Consider the following 20,000-nt stretch of genomic DNA (forward strand, 5'->3'; position numbering starts at 1 on the left):
ACTGCAGGGTCAGGGTCAGGAAGGTCTGGTTAGAGCCGCTGCTCTCCAGCGACACCTGCAGGTTCTGGTGGTACTGCAGGGTCAGAGCCAGGAAGGTCTGGTTGGAGCCGCTGCTCTACAGCGACACCTGCAGGTTCTGGTGGTACTGCAGGGTCAGGGCCAGGAAGGTCTGGTTAGAGCCGCTGCTCTCCAGCGACACCTGCAGGTTCTGGTGGTACTGCAGGGTCAGAGCCAGGAAGGTGACGTACCTGCAGGAAGCCGCTGGGGTCGTTCTCCTTCAGGACTTCCAGGCAGAACTCCATCATGCCGGTGGTCTGGCGCAGCTTCATGGTGCAGTGGGTGATCTGGTCTCGAACCACCTGAACGGAGTCACACAAACCAGAGGTCAAAGGTCGTGGCCTTCACAGGTCACCGTTAATCCTTCGATATCACACCTTGCTAGTAACTGTGTACCAGAACACAAAGTACATCCTGCATTACTGTGTACAACAGATTACGCTGTGGGTTTGCGTGTTTTTTTTGAGGAGGATCAACAACTGGAACTACGGACCGACTTTTTAGCTCATTGTTCAACTTATTGATTATTCACGAGGTTTCAGTACACAAACAAACAACAGCACCAACTAGTGGCCAAACATGAAAACTACATCGTTTTTAGCGTGTCTGCCGTTTCCGTGGAAACAGAGATTGTTTTAAAAACGTTGTCGTGTGAACGTGAAACTTTTCCGGAGCAGAAATGCCGAATGGATTTGTTGGTGTGGAGTCGTGACGTTAGAAAACATGAAGCTCTCAGGCTTTGTGTTTTAACAGTTTTATCTTATTTCTCATTTATCTTTCAGCCATTTTATTATTTTGTTTCAGTCTTCATGCACATAACTGCTTTATAACCCCAAAGGACCAAGCGGCGCCACACTGGATCCACTCTTCACTGCTCCACAGCACTGTTCTACCAAACCAGCCCTCGAAGCGACCCGCCACAATAAAGCTGCTGTTCGTGACAATGGACGAAGCGTGAAAATGAATTGAACAGCGGCTGCCTGAAGCAGTGGAACCGGTTCATCTCCTGGTTTATTTGATGTTAATGAGATGGCAGTGAGTTTCTCTGCTGTCAGAAGCTGTCGAGGCTGAAACGTGACGACCAGGAGGGAAAGCTCTCCGTTAACCCTTCGTGTGCCGGCCCTCCTCTCACGACGCTACGTTTCACTAGAACTCTTTTAATCTTTGGATTTCATTTCCAATGAATGACGGTTTTCAAAAATGTATCGTAGTTTTTATGTTTTAACAGAAATTAAAACTACTTCAGCTGAAAATGTGTGAAAATATTACAGATGTATTGTAGTTAAGAACTTTTTCAGAAAATAACAACAACAAATCTCAAAGACATTAGGAACGTCGACATTAACAGTTTGTTTATTTTACATTATCATATTATATATATATATATATATATATATATATATATATATATATATATATATATATATAATATATATATATATATATATATATATATATATATATATATATATATATATATATATATATATATATATATATATATATATATATATATATATATATATATATATTAGGGACGTCCCGATCACACTTTTTTGCCCCCGATACGGATCCGATTTTTCAGAATTGAGTATCGGCCGATACCGATACTTTCCCGATCCGATACTCACATTACTATTGCAAATATACTCAATAGTGTATTTTTGGAGTAACTAAGACGTCTGAAGCTAAAAGCACTATTGGCAGAAACTTTGTTTATCTAGAAATTATTGTAAAACTCACTTATTGAATCAAAATTCTTCTCAGAACGACTTAAGAACTTATTTAAACTTTATTCAGTCAGAAGAACAAAAACCCAGTTCCACTCTGCAGTCTTGTTTCTCTTATTTATCTTAACTTAAACTACTTCACCTGCATTTTGTGGCAAATAAAAAGAATTAAAAATGAAACCCAGAGAATCAGTTTGACTAACATAGAAAGTATAAATACTACTACATAAACAGTATTCAGTAAAACCAATTCTACTTCAAAGTATCTCTGGCTGGTTGGGTTGAAAATAAGTCCTAAAAAAGTACAAATACAATAATAAAAATAAATAAATGTTAAACATAAATACTCTCAGGCTCCAATGTAACTTCTGTGTGTATTAAATTCCAGTTTACCTTAAAGCAGTATGAGAGGTTTGACCTGAATGTCACTAAACATTTACAGTTCAATGTGAAGTATAAACACTTCATTCTACTTCAGAGTGATAAAACATGTTTGACAAAAGTATTCTGAACATAGTACTCTCAAAAACTTATTCAGAATATCCCAGTCTCCCTTCAAACTAGAGGAACCTTCTGGGTTCTTTTCTTCTCCATATCGCCCCCCTGTGGGGACTGAGCCTTTATTTTAAAATCCTTTATTTTAAAATCCTTTATTTTAAAATCCTTTATTTTAAAATCCTTTATTTTAAAATCCTTTATTTTATTGTGGAGAGTTTGCTGCTTCGCTGCGGCTTTTTCTTTAGTTGTTGTTGTAAACTGAGGAACATCCACACAACGAAGAACCAATCTTTGTTCTCCCTGTCCTTCTCCCAAAGAACCTCCGGGGCGCTGTGACTCACCAAACACAATAAAAACACAGAAGAAGACAGACCACATAGAACTGTAGAAGTAGACTTCTGCACATAAACACATAAACCACTATGAATAACTCTAGTTTTATAGGTCTATGGCCCCGCTCCGCCTGCTTCTAGCTTCTGCAGCTCCACCCGAGCTTCTAGTCCCTGATTGTTCTGGTTATTAGGTGACGTAGTGGACCGTGGTGGGGGGAGGAGGGGGGAGATTACGTCATCTATTGTCCACAGATGATGGTGTTTGCTGAGCGTACTCCACCGCATGTTTACTTTTTAGATGTCTTATCAGATTAGTTGTGTTAAACAAAGCTCTGGTGCTCCACCTCTCGGGACTGTGGTGAAGCTCTGGTGCTCCACCTCTCAGGACTGTGGTGAAGCTCTGGTGCTCCACCTCTCAGGACTGAGGTGAAGCTCTGGTGCTCCACCTCTCAGGACTGTGGTGAAGCTCTGGTGCTCCACCTCTCAGGACTGTGGTGAAGCTCTGGTGCTCCACCTCTCAGGACTGGTTTGGTTATCCACCTTAAACTCCCTCCAGACTGCTGGTTGATCCTCTCAGTGGCTTCAGGCTGCTCACCTCAGTTTACGGCAGGTGGCACACGGGGCTCGCTTTACGGCAGGTCGCACACGGGGCTCGCTTTACGGCAGGTGGCACATGGGGCTCGCTTTACGGCAGGTGGCACATGGGGCTCGCTTTACGGCAGGTGGCACATGGGGCTCGCTTTACGGCAGGTGGCACATGGGGCTCGCTTTACGGCAGGTCCCACAGGGGGCTCGCTTTACGGCAGGTCGCACACGGGGCTCGCTTTACGGCAGGTGGCACATGGGGCTCGCTTTACGGCAGGTCCCACAGGGGGCTCGCTTTACGGCAGGTCGCACACGGGGCTCGCTTTACGGCAGGTCGCACGGGGCTCGCTTTACGGCAGGTCGCACACGGGGCTCGCTTTACGGCAGGTCGCACACGGGGCTCGCTTTACGGCAGGTCGCACACGGGGCTCGCTTTACGGCAGGTCGCACGGGGCTCGCTTTACGGCAGGTCGCACGGGGCTCGCTTTACGGCAGGTCGCACATGGGGCTCGCTTTACGGCAGGTCGCACACGGGGCTCGCTTTACGGCAGGTCACACACGGGGCTCGCTTTATGGCAGCTGACTGGTGATCGGCTGGATTTGCTGATTCCCGATCAGTCACAAATCACCAATATCGACCCCGATCCGAGATCTACCGATCGGATCGGGAACATCCCTACTATATATTATATTATATTTCTATATGTATATTCACCTGGTGTAGTCTGAGGCTAATCAACACGTGTTAAACAAAAACTGTTCTTTCTAAAATGTGTGCATGTTTTTGAAACCGGCCAGTGTTTTCACACCAACGTACATTTCTCAGTAGAGTGGGCGTGTCCAACTGTTTGGCTGCGCTCGACTGTTTAAGCCAATCAGAGCGAGGGAACTCCTCCTCCTGGGTGCTTCAGTGGGAAAACTGGAGGGAACCAAATGACCTGCAGCACTTTGTTGAATCTATTGATTGAAATGTGACGTAGAGGGAAAGAATGAAAGAATCCTGTTCCTTTTCACTATAACCCGACACTGGACGTGTTCATCAGGAGGAAATGAGGGTTCCCTCCACGCCGCCCTGTTCTCCTGTGGAAACAACATCAGGTCTGAAGCGTGACGCCGACACAAATCTCCCATTTAGTTCAATTTCCCCGCGTGTTGCTGAGACGTTCCGCTGAGACGTTCCACTGAGGCGTTCCATTGAGGCGTTCCATTGAGACGTTCCACTGAGACGTTCCATTGAGACGTTCCACTGAGACGTTCCATTGAGGCATTCCAGTGAGATGTTCCATTGAGACGTTCCATTGAGGCATTCCATTGAGACGTTCCGTTGAGACGTTCCGCTGAGACGTTCCACTGAGGCGTTCCATTGAGACGTTCCACTGAGATGTTCCATTGAGACGTTCCGTTGAGACGTTCCATTGAGACGTTCCGCTGAGGCGTTCCATTGAGGCATTCCAGTGAGATGTTCCATTGAGACGTTCCGTTGAGACGTTCCGCTGAGACGTTCCACTGAGGCGTTCCATTGAGACGTTCCACTGAGATGTTCCATTGAGACGTTCCGTTGAGACGTTCCGCTGAGACGTTCCACTGAGGCGTTCCATTGAGACGTTCCATTGAGACGTTCCATTGAGGCGTTCCATTGAGACGTTCCGCTGAGGCGTTCCATTGAGGCGTTCCATTGAGACGTTCCACTGAGGCGTTCCATTGAGACGTTCCGCTGAGACGTGCGTCACGACACAGATGAGTCACAGGGCGTCTCGTTCAGCCGCCATTTTCAAACCCGATCAGAACCAGAACGCTTTTTTTGCAGAGATTTGATATCTTGGCGCGATGATCCCTTCTACATTATAAACACAAACTCAGACTGATTTTAGCTCAAGAAAATAAGGTTGGGAAAAGGCATTCCCCAGACCACTCACAGTTATACTGGAACAGGAAGTGACCATATATGGTAACAAACTAATTGATTAACCCGTGTTGTTTTTCTTTTTACAGTACTACTGCTGAATGGCAGGTTTTATATCAACAAAACTGTTTTATAGTGTAATAATGAAGATCACATTACCAGTAATCTCATTTATAGAAGGACTCAGACAGAAAGGAGTAATAATAATAATAATAATAATAATAATAATAATAATAATAATAATAATAATAATAATAATAATAGTAATAATAATAATAATAATAATAATAATAGTAATAATAATAATAATAATAATAATAATAACTCACCAGAAGCTGGATTATAGTAGAAACCACGGTGAGACAGTCACAAGAAGGTGTTGGACTTTATAATAGTTGAGACGTATAAACCCAAACAGCAAACCCATTAATTTCTGGATGATTCTGTCAATGGAATCAATTCATTACTGTTATTTTAAATGAACCAGTATTACACACTGTACCTATAAATACTGCAGAGTGTCTGTCCTGTGGAAAACAGTTTTTTTAAATGTATTCATCTATATTTGTATCTTATTGTTAATCTTGATGAAATGTTCTGATTTAATATTTCAGTGTTTTCTGATTATTACAACCTGCGTGTCTAAAAAAATAAACTGAGCTTTGGAACAGAAAACTAAAATAAAAATATGCTGCTTTTACGGGATTAATCTGCAACAACATCTGCCTGCGATGGTGTGGTCCGCCGCTTCACATGGTTTCTGTGTGTGTGTGTGTGTGTGTGTGTGTGTGTGTGTGTGTGTGTGTGTGTGTGTGTGTGTGTGTGTGTGTGTGTGTGTGTGTGTGTGTGTGTGTGTGTGTGTGTTCGAGATCCACGCATGCACACGCACACGCACGCACACACACACACACACACACACACACACACACACACACACACACACAGACAAAGAAAGGAGAGATTAAAACGCCTTGGGGAGAAAAGAAGGCGGGGCCAGAGGCAGAGGTCACAGGAAATACAAAGATCAACTCCAATAGATGTTTTCATTCCACTTGGCTTCTGAAGAACCTGAAGGTGTTCGGCTCTGTTGGTTCTGTGGTTCCGTAACGGGCCCCCCGCCCACCCCGCGAGCCCCGCCTCCTCCCCCGCCATCGGCCAGACGGCCAGCCGGTCTGCGGCACGTTGAAAACGGGCAGACGTCCATGTGGCACTCAGAAAAAAGGAAGAGCCCCAGCAGTGGATTTACGAAGGAAAACAAACAAATAAATTAAAACTTCCTGTCTGACGGAGGACGGAGTGTTTCCTCCACACATGAGAGCTTTCATTATATATGGTCATCCACACTTTCTGTTTTATTTATTGTATCCTATAAATAGTGTTAAATCTCTTTTATTTGTTTTTACATTGAAGGAAGCGATGTGTGCTGCGGACCTCTTGGCCAGCCCACCTCAGTAAGAGATCTCCACCTCAGTAAGAGATCTCCACCTCAGTAAGAGATCTCCACCTCAGTAAGGGATCTCCACCTCAGTAAGAGATCTCCACCTCAGTAAGAGATCTCCACCTCAGTCAGAGATCTCCACCTCAGTAAGAGATCTCCACCTCAGTAAGGGATCTCCACCTCAGTAAGAGATCTCCACCTCAGTAAGAGATCTCCACCTCAGTAAGGGATCTCCACCTCAGTAAGAGATCTCCACCTCAGTAAGAGATCTCCACCTCAGTAAGGGATCTCCACCTCAGTAAGAGATCTCCACCTCAGTAAGAGATCTCCACCTCAGTAAGGGATCTCCACCTCAGTAAGAGATCTCCACCTCAGTCAGAGATCTCCACCTCAGTAAGGGATCTCCATCTCAGTAAGAGATCTCCACCTCAGTAAGAGATCTCCACCTCAGTAAGAGATCTCCACCTCAGTGGGTTTTTTCTCTTCCTGGTTAATTTAAAGTTAAATGGAAAATAATTACAAGGTCTAATCATTAGACACGTCGTGTCGACTGGATTCAGACAGGAAGTCCGACGTGACAAAGCTTTACAGTGTATTATCATAGCAGGAGGAGTTCAGTAAGCATGGCAGTGGTTATAAATCTCTCATTTCACAGTGAGAAGGTTGTGGGTTCAAATCCCAGCTGGGTGGTTCTGTATGGAGTTTGCATGTTCTCCCAGTGAAAAGGAGGCTTTTCCACCAGGTTCCTCCCACAACTCAAAAACATGCCAGATTAATTGATAACTGGAGTGAAGCCTTTGATTTGTTGTTAAAGCACATTTCCACCAGTGTTTTATTTTCCCGAATGGAAAAGCGCCGCGTCTGAACCACATCGACCGCTGTAACTTCCTGGCCACCAGGAGGCGTCAGAAAAAAAGAGGTTTTCCTTCAACTGAAACACTTTTGTACAGGACAGAGTCTGTCGAGTGTGAGCCCTGAAACCCTTTAGCTTGTAGCATGTAGCATGTAGCATCGCTGGTGTGTGAGCCCTGAAACCCTTTAGCTTGTAGCTTGTAGCATGTAGCATCGCTGGTGTGTGAGCCCTGAAACCCTTTAGCTTGTAGCATGTAGCATCGCTGGTGTGTGAGCCCTGAAACCCTTTAGCTTGTAGCATGTACCATCGCTGGTGTGTGAGCCCTGAAACCCTTTAGCTTGTAGCATGTAGCATGTAGCTTGTAGCATCGCTGGGGTGGGAGCCCTGAAACCCTTTAGCTTGTAGCTTGTAGCATGTAGCATCGCCGGTGTGTGAGCCCTGAAACCCTTTAGCATGTAGCATGTAGCATGGCTCGGAGTGCGGCGCCTGACCTGACAGACGCGTCACTCACGAGTTCAAACCAAAATGGCGGCTCGAACACAAACGTTCTCTTTTATGACGAAAACAGTCTGGAAAAGAATTTGTAAGCGTCTGAGGTGAGAAACAAGCTGTGCAGTTACTGAATCGGTCCTGGTTTTGTTCCACTTCAACCAGTTCAGACGTTTTACCAAAGTTACCACCGCTCCCTGTACCGGAGTCGACATTATGCAAATGAGCTTCGGTCAATTCTGCTTAAACACAACTCAAAACGCAGCGTTCCCACAAAGGTTGTTTTCTTGCCGCCATGTTGGCTTGGATTTAATCCCGGGAGCAGGAAGCAACCGAGACGCGTTTGTCCAATCAGGTGTAGCACGCTGCTCCGAGCTGTGCTACATGCTACATGCTAAAGAGCTTCAGCTTTCATAAAGCTCTAATGCTAAACGCTACACGTGATTAACAGATGGCTGACACACTGGTTAGCGAGCGGGAGCTAAACAGACGCCAGGCTGTTCTGGACTGGCGGCTGATGGGCGCCACCCAGTGGCCCCCAAGGGACACGCCCACCAAGCCTGCAATTTTCAGATGCGGTGCATTTCCATGCATGAAAAAAAACATAAAAACATGCGGTTTCAGTCCGGCGACCGACTGCCGAGCCGCCGGCCGGCTCTGATTGGTCGATGGGCGGTCGTGTTCCCTCACCTTCAGCTTGTAATCCTTCTCCTTGGTGACTTTGGTGAGCAGCTTGGCTTTCTGCCGAGTCAGCGCCTCGATCAGGGCGTCGCACTGGGCCACCAGGCAGGCCTCGAACTCCACGCCGTTCTCCTGGAGCACCAACCAGAGGAGGAGAACCCGGCGGGTCGTCGTTAGAAACACAACATATCCTGATGTTTTGCTCACAACAACATGAAAGTGATTAGAATGGGACACAAGTGTTTCCATCAGATTGTTTTTTATAATTGACATGTGCACTGATCAGCCTGATCCGATGTCATTCAGTCAGTGGATCAATCCCACAATGCTTCTGGAGCGTCGCGTCGTTAGCGCCACACTCTGCACAGCGTCCAAATATTTGCAGGTCTTTTGATAAGTTTCATTAAAACCTCGTCTCCTGAGTTGTTCTGCTCTGATTTAATCACCACGACATTTAATATGATTACTTTAGCTACAAAACAATGCATTTCAGTATCGTTCTCGTAGCTCGTTGCTAACATGACATGAGCTAACTGTTAGCATTAGCCAAATCTGTTGTCTGACTAACACAGTGTCCAACTGGAAGTAACCTTAGCGTTAGCCTGTATCCACAGATGGCTTGATTAGCATTAGCATGCTTTAGTAGCGGTTAGCTGCAGAGTCTAAGAACTACAAGCTGCATGTTGGTCATTTTGTTTGTACCTTTTCTTGTTATTAGTTCATAAATCTTCAAGATTGGAGAAAATAGAGCATCTTCCTCCCACGGACTGATGGAGCTTCAGCTAACGTCCAGATTACAGAGAATCTTTAAACATCAACATTAACGAAACAGTAACAATTCTAGTGGACAGAATGCTGCATTGTTATTACAGTGACTGTCAAAATAAAACTACCAAGTTAGATTGTTATTACAGTGACTGTCAAAATAAAACCAGCAAGTTGGATTGTTATTACAGTGACTGTCAAAATAAAACCAGCAAGTTGGATTGTTATTACAGTGACTGTCAAAATAAAACTACCAAGTTAGATTGTTATTACAGTGACTGTCAAAATAAAACCAGCAAGTTGGATTGTTATTACAGTGACTGTCAAAATAAAACTACTAAGTTGGATTGTTACTAAGCTGACTGTCAAAATAAAACCACCAAGTTGGATTGTTATTACAGTGACTGTCAAAATAAAACTACCAAGTTAGATTGTTATTATGGTGACTGTCAAAATAAAACTACCAAGTTGGATTGTTATTAAGCTGACTGTCAAAATAAAACTACTAAGTTGGATTGTTATTACAGTGACTGTCAAAATAAAACCAGCAAGTTGGATTGTTATTACAGTGACTGTCAAAATAAAACTACTAAGTTGGATTGTTATTACAGTGACTGTCAAAATAAAACTACTAAGTTGGATTGTTATTAAGCTGACTGTCAAAATAAAACCAGCAAGTTGGATTGTTATTACAGTGACTGTCAAAATAAAACCAGCAAGTTGGATTGTTATTACAGTGACTGTCAAAATAAAACCAGCAAGTTGGATTGTTATTACAGTGACTGTCAAAATAAAACTACTAAGTTGGATTGTTATTACAGTGACTGTCAAAATAAAACTACTAAGTTGGATTGTTATTAAGCTGACTGTCAAAATAAAACCACCAAGTTGGATTGTTATTACAGTGACTGTCAAAATAAAACTACCAAGTTAGATTGTTATTATGGTGACTGTCAAAATAAAACCAGCAAGTTGGATTGTTATTACAGTGACTGTCAAAATAAAACCAGCAAGTTGGATTGTTATTACAGTGACTGTCAAAATAAAACCAGCAAGTTGGATTGTTATTACGGTGACTGTCAAAATAAAACCACCAAGTTGGATGGTTATTACAGTGACTGTCAAAATAAAACTACCGAGTTGGGTTGTGAGCGGGGCCTGGACCGTTGTGGGCGGGGCCTGGACCGTTGTGGGCGGGGCCTGGACCGTCGCCCACGGCGCCATAGCACAACTTTCCGCTGCAGATTTGCGAGCGACTTGTAGAGATCATCTTCCTTCTCCAGGACAAACAGATTTAAAGCTGCACGCAGGAGGATCATATGTTTGCTCTTAGTTTTATTGATTCGGTGGATTTACCTCGGCCACTGCTTTATTCAGGGATTATTTTCAATCTGTTATATTCATATATTCAGTCTGAATAACGCGATGTGGAGGAAGTCATGGAAAAACCTTTAGATTGTGCATCATGTCCCTCAGAGTGATTTAATCTCATCGCCTCAGTCATGCAATGGTTAAAAAAGTGGATGAGAAATTTAGGCTGATTCAAAGACGGAAAATTCTCATTTTGAAGGAACAAATCAGTATTTTTCAATCATGCAATGTAAACTGGTCACGTCTAATAACTCCCAGTAAAGACATGTGTCGTCATGGAAACGGCTCAGTGAGACGGCTCTTGTTCAGGTCTTTAATCACGCGAGTCTAAAACACAGAATGAGGCGAAATTCCAGTCCTGGTTTTACTTAATCTCATCATTGATCACTAAATATTGATAAACCAGGCGGAACAATGACTTCATGTCTCCAGCGAAGCATTTCGTTGGTTTGAATCTTGTTTAAAAGACGTGAATCTATTTGGATCTAGAGGTAATTTCAGATTATAAGTATCTAATCTGTGTGCTTCATCCTCACCTGAGTAAATAAACTCATTATCAGATGGCTTAAATATCAAACCGCTGCATCATGACAGATTACAGTGAGATTACAGTATCACAAACGTCATCTGAATTGATGATGATGGTGGTGACGATGATGATGATGATGGTGATGATGATGATGATGATGATGATGGTGACGATGATGATGATGATGATGATGATGATGATGATGATGGTGATGATGGTGATGATGATGATGACGATGATGATGATGACGATGACGATGATGATGATGATGGTGATGATGATGGTGATGATGATGATGATGATGATGATGATGATGATGATGATGATGATGATGATGATGATGATGACTCACCTGGATCTGCTGCAACATGTTCTTGAGCTGAACCAGGAATTCTTTGGCGTCTTTAGCTTTGTCGGAGATTCCGTTGAGCGCCTGGGAGAGCTGACACTGCGGAGACACGCGGAGACGTACAGATTAAAATGCAGTACGTCCATGTCCACGAGGACAGAAGGACCGTTCAGGACAGGAGATGGTAAACTGTAGGGGGCCCAGGAGCCTTGGGGAACTCCGCAGCCGAAAAGTGAAGCAAAGATAGAAGTGAAGCAAAAAGAAAACCGAACCAAACTGCAACCAGAGAGACTTGATGTTTGTCCTTGGATTATTATGTCTTCCAGGATTCATCAGGACCCTCTTTGGAAAAAAGCTTAAACTTGTTGTAGGACTGAAAAGGGATTAACGTCAAACTCTCCATTATATTCCGATCAGGTCTAAGATTACAGACTGAAGGCTGAGCAGTTAAAGTAACGTTGTCACACTATCAAAGGAAAACGTGTGGCGTTCCCCAAGGCGACGTCCTGGGCCCACTGCTGTCTACCATCTGCTGGCCTGAAACTTCTCTCTGATAATCAGATTTTATAATCCAGAGATCTGTGAAGACCAGGACTAATGATTGTGATCCTCATTAATATTTAAAAATAAAAAACTCTTGATGGAGTCGTCGCCGTGGGCAACGTGTTTTACTGTGGTCTGCTGTAGATTAGCCTGATGTGTTGAAGAACTTCATGTCCTTCAGTTCTCATCCAGGAGTCTCACGACGTATAAATAATCCAATTCTGGAGAAGTTCTACAAAAACATGTCCGACGTCTCTGAGTCATTCAAACCTTTTACAAGTTGAAAAGTGAGAAGCAACAGAAACCATCCCATAATAATCACATGACTTTTTTATACTTGTGTCGCTTCGAGTCACTCTCCGAAGAAATATCACACCTGTGTGTGTGTGTGTGTGTGTGTGTGTGTGTGTGTGTGTGTGTGTGTGTGTGTGTGTGTGTGTGTGTGTCAGAATCTCCTAAACAGGATCAGACAGGACAAAGGAAACACACACTGTTACACACCTCGAGCTGTGATGCATCTGTTGCCCCCCCCCCCCCCCTTTCTGCATGGTGCTCTCATGAAAGACTCCCACAGACACACACACACACACACACACACACACACACACACACACACACACACAGAAGGAGGCCCTTTTGTTAGCTGACATCATAAATAACAGCTGTATTAGCATCAAGGGTCAAAGGTCAGACGTCGAGCGCCCAGCACAGCCGACGTTTCCACGTGCAGACAATCGCACGCTGAGCGCTGGACCATCATCAATCAATCTGTCACAGAATCAGTAATCAATCAATGCTGCGGTTTAGAGAAGTGATGAGTCACCGAGGGTTTACATCCAGTAACAAAGGCTCCTGGAATCAAACCAAGGTTCTTCCCACTGCGCCAGACAGTCCTGAACCTCTGGACTGAAGCATACACTGTAATCTGAGTAGACTGTAATCATCACCAGGACCAGGACCAGGACCAGGACCAGGACCAGGACCAGGACCAGGACCAGGACCAGGACCAGATCTGGCCTCTTTTACTGCGTCGAGTCGATAAAAGGTAAAGAACATTCATACTATGATTCTTTCATTCAGCGAGTCCAGACGTTCAATCTGGAATCAAATCAGCCGCCGTGTAATCCTCTACACACACACACACACACACACACACACACACACACACACACACACACACACACACACACACACACACACACACACACACACACACACACACACACACACACACACACACACACACACACACACACACACACAGATCTTATCCCTGTCCTTCCCTCCTGGACTCACATGCTACATGGAGGTCAGGGTTCACAAATCAAGCCAACCCTTCTGTGGAGCTTCTCAACAAGAGGCCATCTGGCCCAGCAAGCTGTGTGTGTGTGTGTGTGTGTGTGTGTGTGTGTGTGTGTGTGTGTGTGTGTGTGTGTGTGTGTGTGTGTGTGTGTGTGTGTGCCTGCCAAGATGCTAACAAGGGGATGACGGACATCCCACATGCCCCCCCCCCCCCCCCCCCCCATAATAACAATCCCACTGGGTTTCTGGTGGTTTAAGGACGACAGTGGGTTTAGTTTGTAAGGCAGCAGTCTGGAGACATTGAAAGGTAAAGCTGGCAGGACGAGGGACAGCAAGAAGACAAATATGAAGACACATGAGGAAATTAATTTCATATCTACAAACAGAGAAATCTCATTTTTAAACCTCTTGCTGCTCTCGTTCTCCTCCCTGGTGCTATTGTGTCATTATCTTATTTTGGCGGCGATCCAGAGCGTCAGAGGGAGCAGCTGTGCTGTTTCACCAATACACTTCAGCTGAAACCCGGAGAAAAGATTAGAAAACCAAAGCAGCGTTAACCTGCAGCCGTCTGCCTGGATCAGAAGACCACAGCATCATCTGCATATGGCTTCACACTCCTCAGAGGAAATACCAGCGCGTCTCCTCAAGCTGCCTGGAGGACGAACACTGGTGGACACGCCCACTCTCACAACATACAGGACCCTTCAAAATAACAGCGGGTTACAATCTTATTCTAGATTCAAGAAAGTGTCTTATTCTGCTTTTCATTGACGCGTCAAACTAAATTGGAAAAGTCCAGAGCCTCTCGAGTCGGGAGTTTGATTTAAGGCCCCTTTTACATAGCGTTATGTAGAGTTACGTAGAGTTATATAGAGTTATGTAGAGTTACATAGCGGTATGTAGAGTAACGCAGAGTTACACATCGTTATATAGAGTTATGTAGAGTTACATAGCGTTATATAGAGTTACATACCGTTATATAGAGTTACGCAGAGTTACATAGCGTTATATAGAGTTATGTAGAGTTACATCGTGGTATGTAGAGTAACGCAGAGTTACACATCATTATATGGAGTTATGTAGAGTTACGTAGCGTTACATAGCGTTATATAGAGTTATGTAGAGTTACATAGTGTTATGTAGAGTTACGCAGAGTTACATATCATTATATAGAGTTATGTAGAGTTACGTGGCATTATGTAGAGTTATATAGAGTTACACAGCGTTATTTTGAGTTGCATAGCGTTATGTAGAGTTACGTAGCGTTACATAGCGTTATATAGAGTTATGTAGAGTTACATAGTGTTATGTAGATTTACGCAGAGTTACATATCATTATATAGAGTTATGTAGAGTTACGTGGCATTATGTAGAGTTATATAGAGTTACACAGCGTTATTTTGAGTTGCATAGCGTTATGTAGAGTTATGTAGAGTTACATAGCGTTATGTAGTTACATAGCGCTATGTAGAGTCACGTAGAGTTACATAGCGTTATATGGAGTTACGTAGAGTTACATAGACTTATGTAGAGTTACATAGCGAACTTTTTGAAAATGCCACTGCTCCGTCTCCGTGGAAACAGATGAAAAGTGACTTTTTGACAAGGCCATGGATACAACTCTGTCTCCATGGAAACGGGGGAAAGCACACATTTCTGTGTGTGTGTGTGTGTGTGTGTGTGTGTGTGTGTGTGTGTGTGTGTGTGTGTGTGTGTGTGTGTGTGTGTGTGTGTGTGTGTGTGTGTGTGTGTGTGTGTGTGCTTTCAGTACTTAAACAACACAACAGCACCCACTAGTGGCCCAACATGAGAACTACATCGTAAAAAGTCGCCATGTAAACACAAAACCTTTCTGAAATGAAAAGAAAAAGTAATATAAATATCTTGATTAGTATAATCCACACTCTCCTCTAATCTGGTGGCTTTTTTACTGCAGATTCTTAGGATTTCTACTCTCAGGTGTGATTTAGGGTTTTGTTCCTCTGAGCTGCTCTGGGTTGGACAGTTTGTCTTTAGACGATCATTTGGAGAACGTGCAGCTTGAGACAAACCAGTGAGACGGATTTTAATGGTTGAATTAATGTGATGCAGATATTCTCCACCTCTGATATGAACGAGTCGCTGGAGGTGGGGGAGCTGCAGTCTGTCATTCTGTGGAGGAAAAGAAAAAGCAGCGCTGCCTCCTCTTCTTCTCCTCTTCATTTTCTGTGAAGTCGCCGGTGACTCAGGCAGGAAGTCGCAGCCAAACAAGAGGAGCTGTTGAGTTTGTCACTCGGAGTCACACAGTCTCGAAACGTGACTGAACCTTTAGCAACTCTGGAAGGAACAGAGCGTCGGACTGAGGAGACTGAATGTGATGAAGGACCGTCTGCTGTTTGGACAAAAGACGTCAGATTAAGAAGGAAATATTGTACATAATCTGAAATAGCATCAGGAGCTGAGATCCTTTTTCCTTCATTCATTCATTCAGGTTCCAGAATTGATTCTGACGTCTAAACGAGATACGAGTCGTCACAGGAAAGCAAAATAAGATTCTTCTGGAGCTGATCTGGAAAATAGTCGTTGTTTTTTTTAAGATATTAAAAATAAGCAAAAAGGAACTAAAGCAAAGGAAACCAGGATCCAGAGAATCTCAGTCCAGCAGTCTTTGACTTCATCGGGATGTTTTGGTGAAACAGCAGAAACTGGAGGTTTGATTCCATCTGGAGGCTCTGAGGAGCAGCTCTGAGGAGCAGCTCTGAGGAGCAGCTCTGGGGAGCAGCTCTGAGGAGCAGCTCTGGGGAGCAGCTCTGAGCTGAGGAGCAGCTCTGAGGAGCAGCTCTGAGCTGAGGAGCAGCTCTGGGGAGCAGCTCTGAGGAGCAGCTCTGAGCTGAGGAGCAGCGCTGAGGAGCAGCTCTGGGGAGCAGCTCTGGGGAGCAGCTCTGGGGAGCAGCTCTGAGGAGAAGCGCTGAGGAGCAGCTCTGAGGAGCAGCTCTGGGGAGCAGCTCTGGGGAGCAGCTCTGGGGAGCAGCTCTGAGGAGCAGCTCTGAGGAGCAGCTCTGCTTCACACCACAGCAACTTTCACTTCACAATCATCAAATATTGTAATATTCAGTTCGGAGGGTAGTGTTGGCTGGTACTGTTTGAGTCGAGAGTTGAACCAGGCATGAAGCCAGACAGTAAAGAAGCAGTGGAAAGGTCTGCAGACGCAGCAGGACACTGGATGAAGACGTGACCAGATTGTTGACTGACCCGTCTGAGGAACTGAGGAGCTGCTCTACATTCAGGACGCGGCTGGAAACACCTCAGGCCGTGAAGAGGAGGGAATGTTAGGATGGGTCTTTAATCGATTCTGATTCAGGTCAGGTCCTCGTACCTCGGTTTCCTCATCGCAACATGAGAGGCTTTCTGACTGTTTCTGGAAGGTTCAGCTCTGGAACCATCAACTCCTCATACCAGTGAGCGTCTGTCCTGTTCGGTCTCTTTAGAATGAATCTCTTTATATGTTATCATGCTCAGCAGGGACAACACCGAGAACAACACCGAGAACAACGCTGAGAACAACACTGAGAACAACACCGAGAACAACACCGAGAACAACACCGAGAACAACACCGAGAACAACGCTGAGAACAACACCGAGAACAACAGCGAGAACAACACCGAGAACAACGCTGAGAACAACACCGAGAACAACGCTGAGAACAACGCTGAGAACAACGCCGAGAACAACACTGAGAACAACACCGAGAACAACACTGAGAACAACACCGAGAACAACGCTGAGAACAACACCGAGAACAACGCTGAGAACAACGCTGAGAACAACGCTGAGAACAACACTGAGAACAACACTGAGAACAACGCTGAGAACAACACTGAGAACAACGCTGAGAACAACGCTGAGAACAACACCGAGAACAACACTGAGAACAACACTGAGAACAACACCAAGAACAACGCTGAGAACAACACCAAGAACAACGCCGAGAACAACACCGAGAACAACACCGAGAACAACGCTGAGAACAACACCGAGAACAACGCTGAGAACAACACTGAGAACAACACCGAGAACAACGCTGAGAACAACACTGAGAACAACACCGAGAACAACACCGAGAACAACACCGAGAACAACGCTGAGAACAACACTGAGAACAACACCGAGAACAACACCGAGAACAACACCGAGAACAACACCGAGAACAACGCTGAGAACAACACCGAGAACAACACCGAGAACAACACCGAGAACAACGCTGAGAACAACACCGAGAACAACGCTGAGAACAACGCTGAGAACAACACCGAGAACAACACTGAGAACAACACCAAGAACAACGCTGAGAACAACACCGAGAACAACACCGAGAACAACGCTGAGAACAACACCGAGAACAACGCTGAGAACAACGCTGAGAACAACGCTGAGAACAACACTGAGAACAACACTGAGAACAACGCTGAGAACAACACTGAGAACAACGCTGAGAACAACGCTGAGAACAACACCGAGAACAACACTGAGAACAACACTGAGAACAACACCAAGAACAACGCTGAGAACAACACCAAGAACAACGCCGAGAACAACACCGAGAACAACACCGAGAACAACACTGAGAACAACGCTGAGAACAACGCTGAGAACAACACCGAGAACAACACTGAGAACAACACCAAGAACAACGCTGAGAACAACACCAAGAACAACGCTGAGAACAACACCGAGAACAACACCGAGAACAACGCTGAGAACAACACCGAGAACAACACCGAGAACAACGCTGAGAACAACACTGAGAACAACGCTGAGAACAACGCTGAGAACAACACTGAGAACAACGCTGAGGACAACGCTGTGGATTGCTGCGTTGACCTTGTCAAAATGACTCCCAGAAGATCTGATGAGGAGGAAGAGGAGGAGGAGGAAGAGGACGAAGAGCCTCCTCTTCTCTTTCCCCACATTCATCATCTTCACAGCCTCCTGGTCTTGAGTTTCCACCAGATTATTTCTTCAACAAGAAACAATGAAGACAAACCAGCTGCAGCTTTAGATCAAAGTAGAACCAGTCCTGTGGAGGACCAGTCCTGTGGAGGACCAGTCCTGTGGAGGACCAGTCTTGTGGAGGACCAGTCCTGTGGAGGACCAGTCTTGTGGAGGACCAGTCTTGTGGAGGACCAGTCCTGTGGAGGACCAGTCTTGTGGAGGACCAGTCTTGTGGAGGACCAGTCTTGTGGAGGACCAGTCCTGTGGAGGACCAGTCCTGTGGAGGACCCGTCCTGTGGAGGACCAGACTTGTGGAGGACCAGTCTTGTGGAGGACCCGTCTTGTGGAGGACGAGTCCTGTGGAGGACCAGTCCTGTGGAGGACCCGTCTTCCCGGTGGGCGGAGCTTGTGGACCAACACAGGCGTGACATTTGTCTGTGTTGTTCTGTACTTTCTGTTTTGGTCGTTTTGGGACGAGCAGAACGACGGCAGAGCAAAGAAGAGCGAGTTCCTGAGAGCAGCCGCCTCCGCACGCCGCGTCACGCCGCCGCTCCGCTGCTGGACGGCGGCCATCAGCACCAAATGTTTCAGAGACGTTTTCACTTGGGGCTCCAGTAGAAAAGCCATCGGTGGAAAGCTCGAGAGAACCTCGTGTGAAGTTCTCTGAGGCGTCGCTTCTCTTGTACCGACGCCACGATGGTCGGTCCTCCAGCTGGCTGAGAAACAGGAAAGCGCCGCCGCCATGTTAGAACATGCCGACTCCACACAGGAAGGAGGCGCTCTCTTCACCAATTAAAGAGCAGGAATGTGGTGTTTTCCTGACGTCCTGGTGTCACATGTCCAGTAGAGGGCGCTCCGTTCGGTCGCCCCACAGCGGAGTGAAGACTCCACGGTGTGTTTACGGAACCGGCTCCCCTCAGTCAGCAGTGGGAGGAATGAACGACTCCAGAAGTTTCCCGTTACGAACCTCGTCGTTCTTCACGCTTGACTGATGGTACTGATGTTTATCGCTCTGACCAGACGGCGCCATCTTGGATGTGACACATCGACACAGGTCACTACTAACTGACGTAGTTATGTCAACACGACACTAAAACATTTAGAAAAGAAATGTTGGTTAATGGAATTTTCTGTTCCATGATTTTGAATTTCATCCCCACGTTGGTGGGAACTGCTTCTTCTGCACATGCTCAGTAGAGCCAATCACAACAAAGTGTCCTCCGTGATGTCATGACTCCCAGGCCATCTTCTCCTGGACTTAGTACTTTTAATTTGACAGTCACCGTATATATACACACACACACACACACACACACACACACACACACTCCCTGCAGGAGAGGAAGTGCAGTAAAGTGCATTAACCTACATTCATTTCACAAGTCCTGCAGTCCAGCCTTCAGCTCTGTAGTGTGTGTGTGTGTGTGTGTGTGTGTGTGTGTGTGTGTGTGTGTGTGTGTGTGTGTGTGTGTGTGTGTGTGTGTGTGTGTGTGTGTGTGTGTGTGTGTGTTGACATTTTCTAGACTGAGTCGAGGGTGAGCAGATGATTTCGGACTCAGTTTTCATCAATTTGATCACAAACCCTCCTTTTCTTCTCGTTCCA

General features: G+C 45.3%; 1 protein-coding gene across 1 annotated transcript in view; it reads right to left on the minus strand.

Moving 5' to 3' along the window:
* The window catches only part of trim67 (tripartite motif containing 67), a gene marked incomplete at both ends in the record, with an annotated part of 33,364 nt that overhangs the window by 9,982 nt on the left and 3,382 nt on the right, over positions 1-20,000 (minus strand). The window contains 3 exons of the mRNA XM_088649194.1: positions 249-359; positions 8,576-8,698; positions 11,584-11,679. Coding sequence (XP_088505320.1) covers positions 249-359; positions 8,576-8,698; positions 11,584-11,679 — 330 coding nt within the window. The remainder of the gene's footprint in view (positions 1-248; positions 360-8,575; positions 8,699-11,583; positions 11,680-20,000) is intronic.

Source organism: Lipophrys pholis (assembly GCF_963383615.2).
Source record: "Lipophrys pholis genome assembly, chromosome: 21".
NCBI lineage: Eukaryota > Metazoa > Chordata > Actinopteri > Blenniiformes > Blenniidae > Lipophrys > Lipophrys pholis.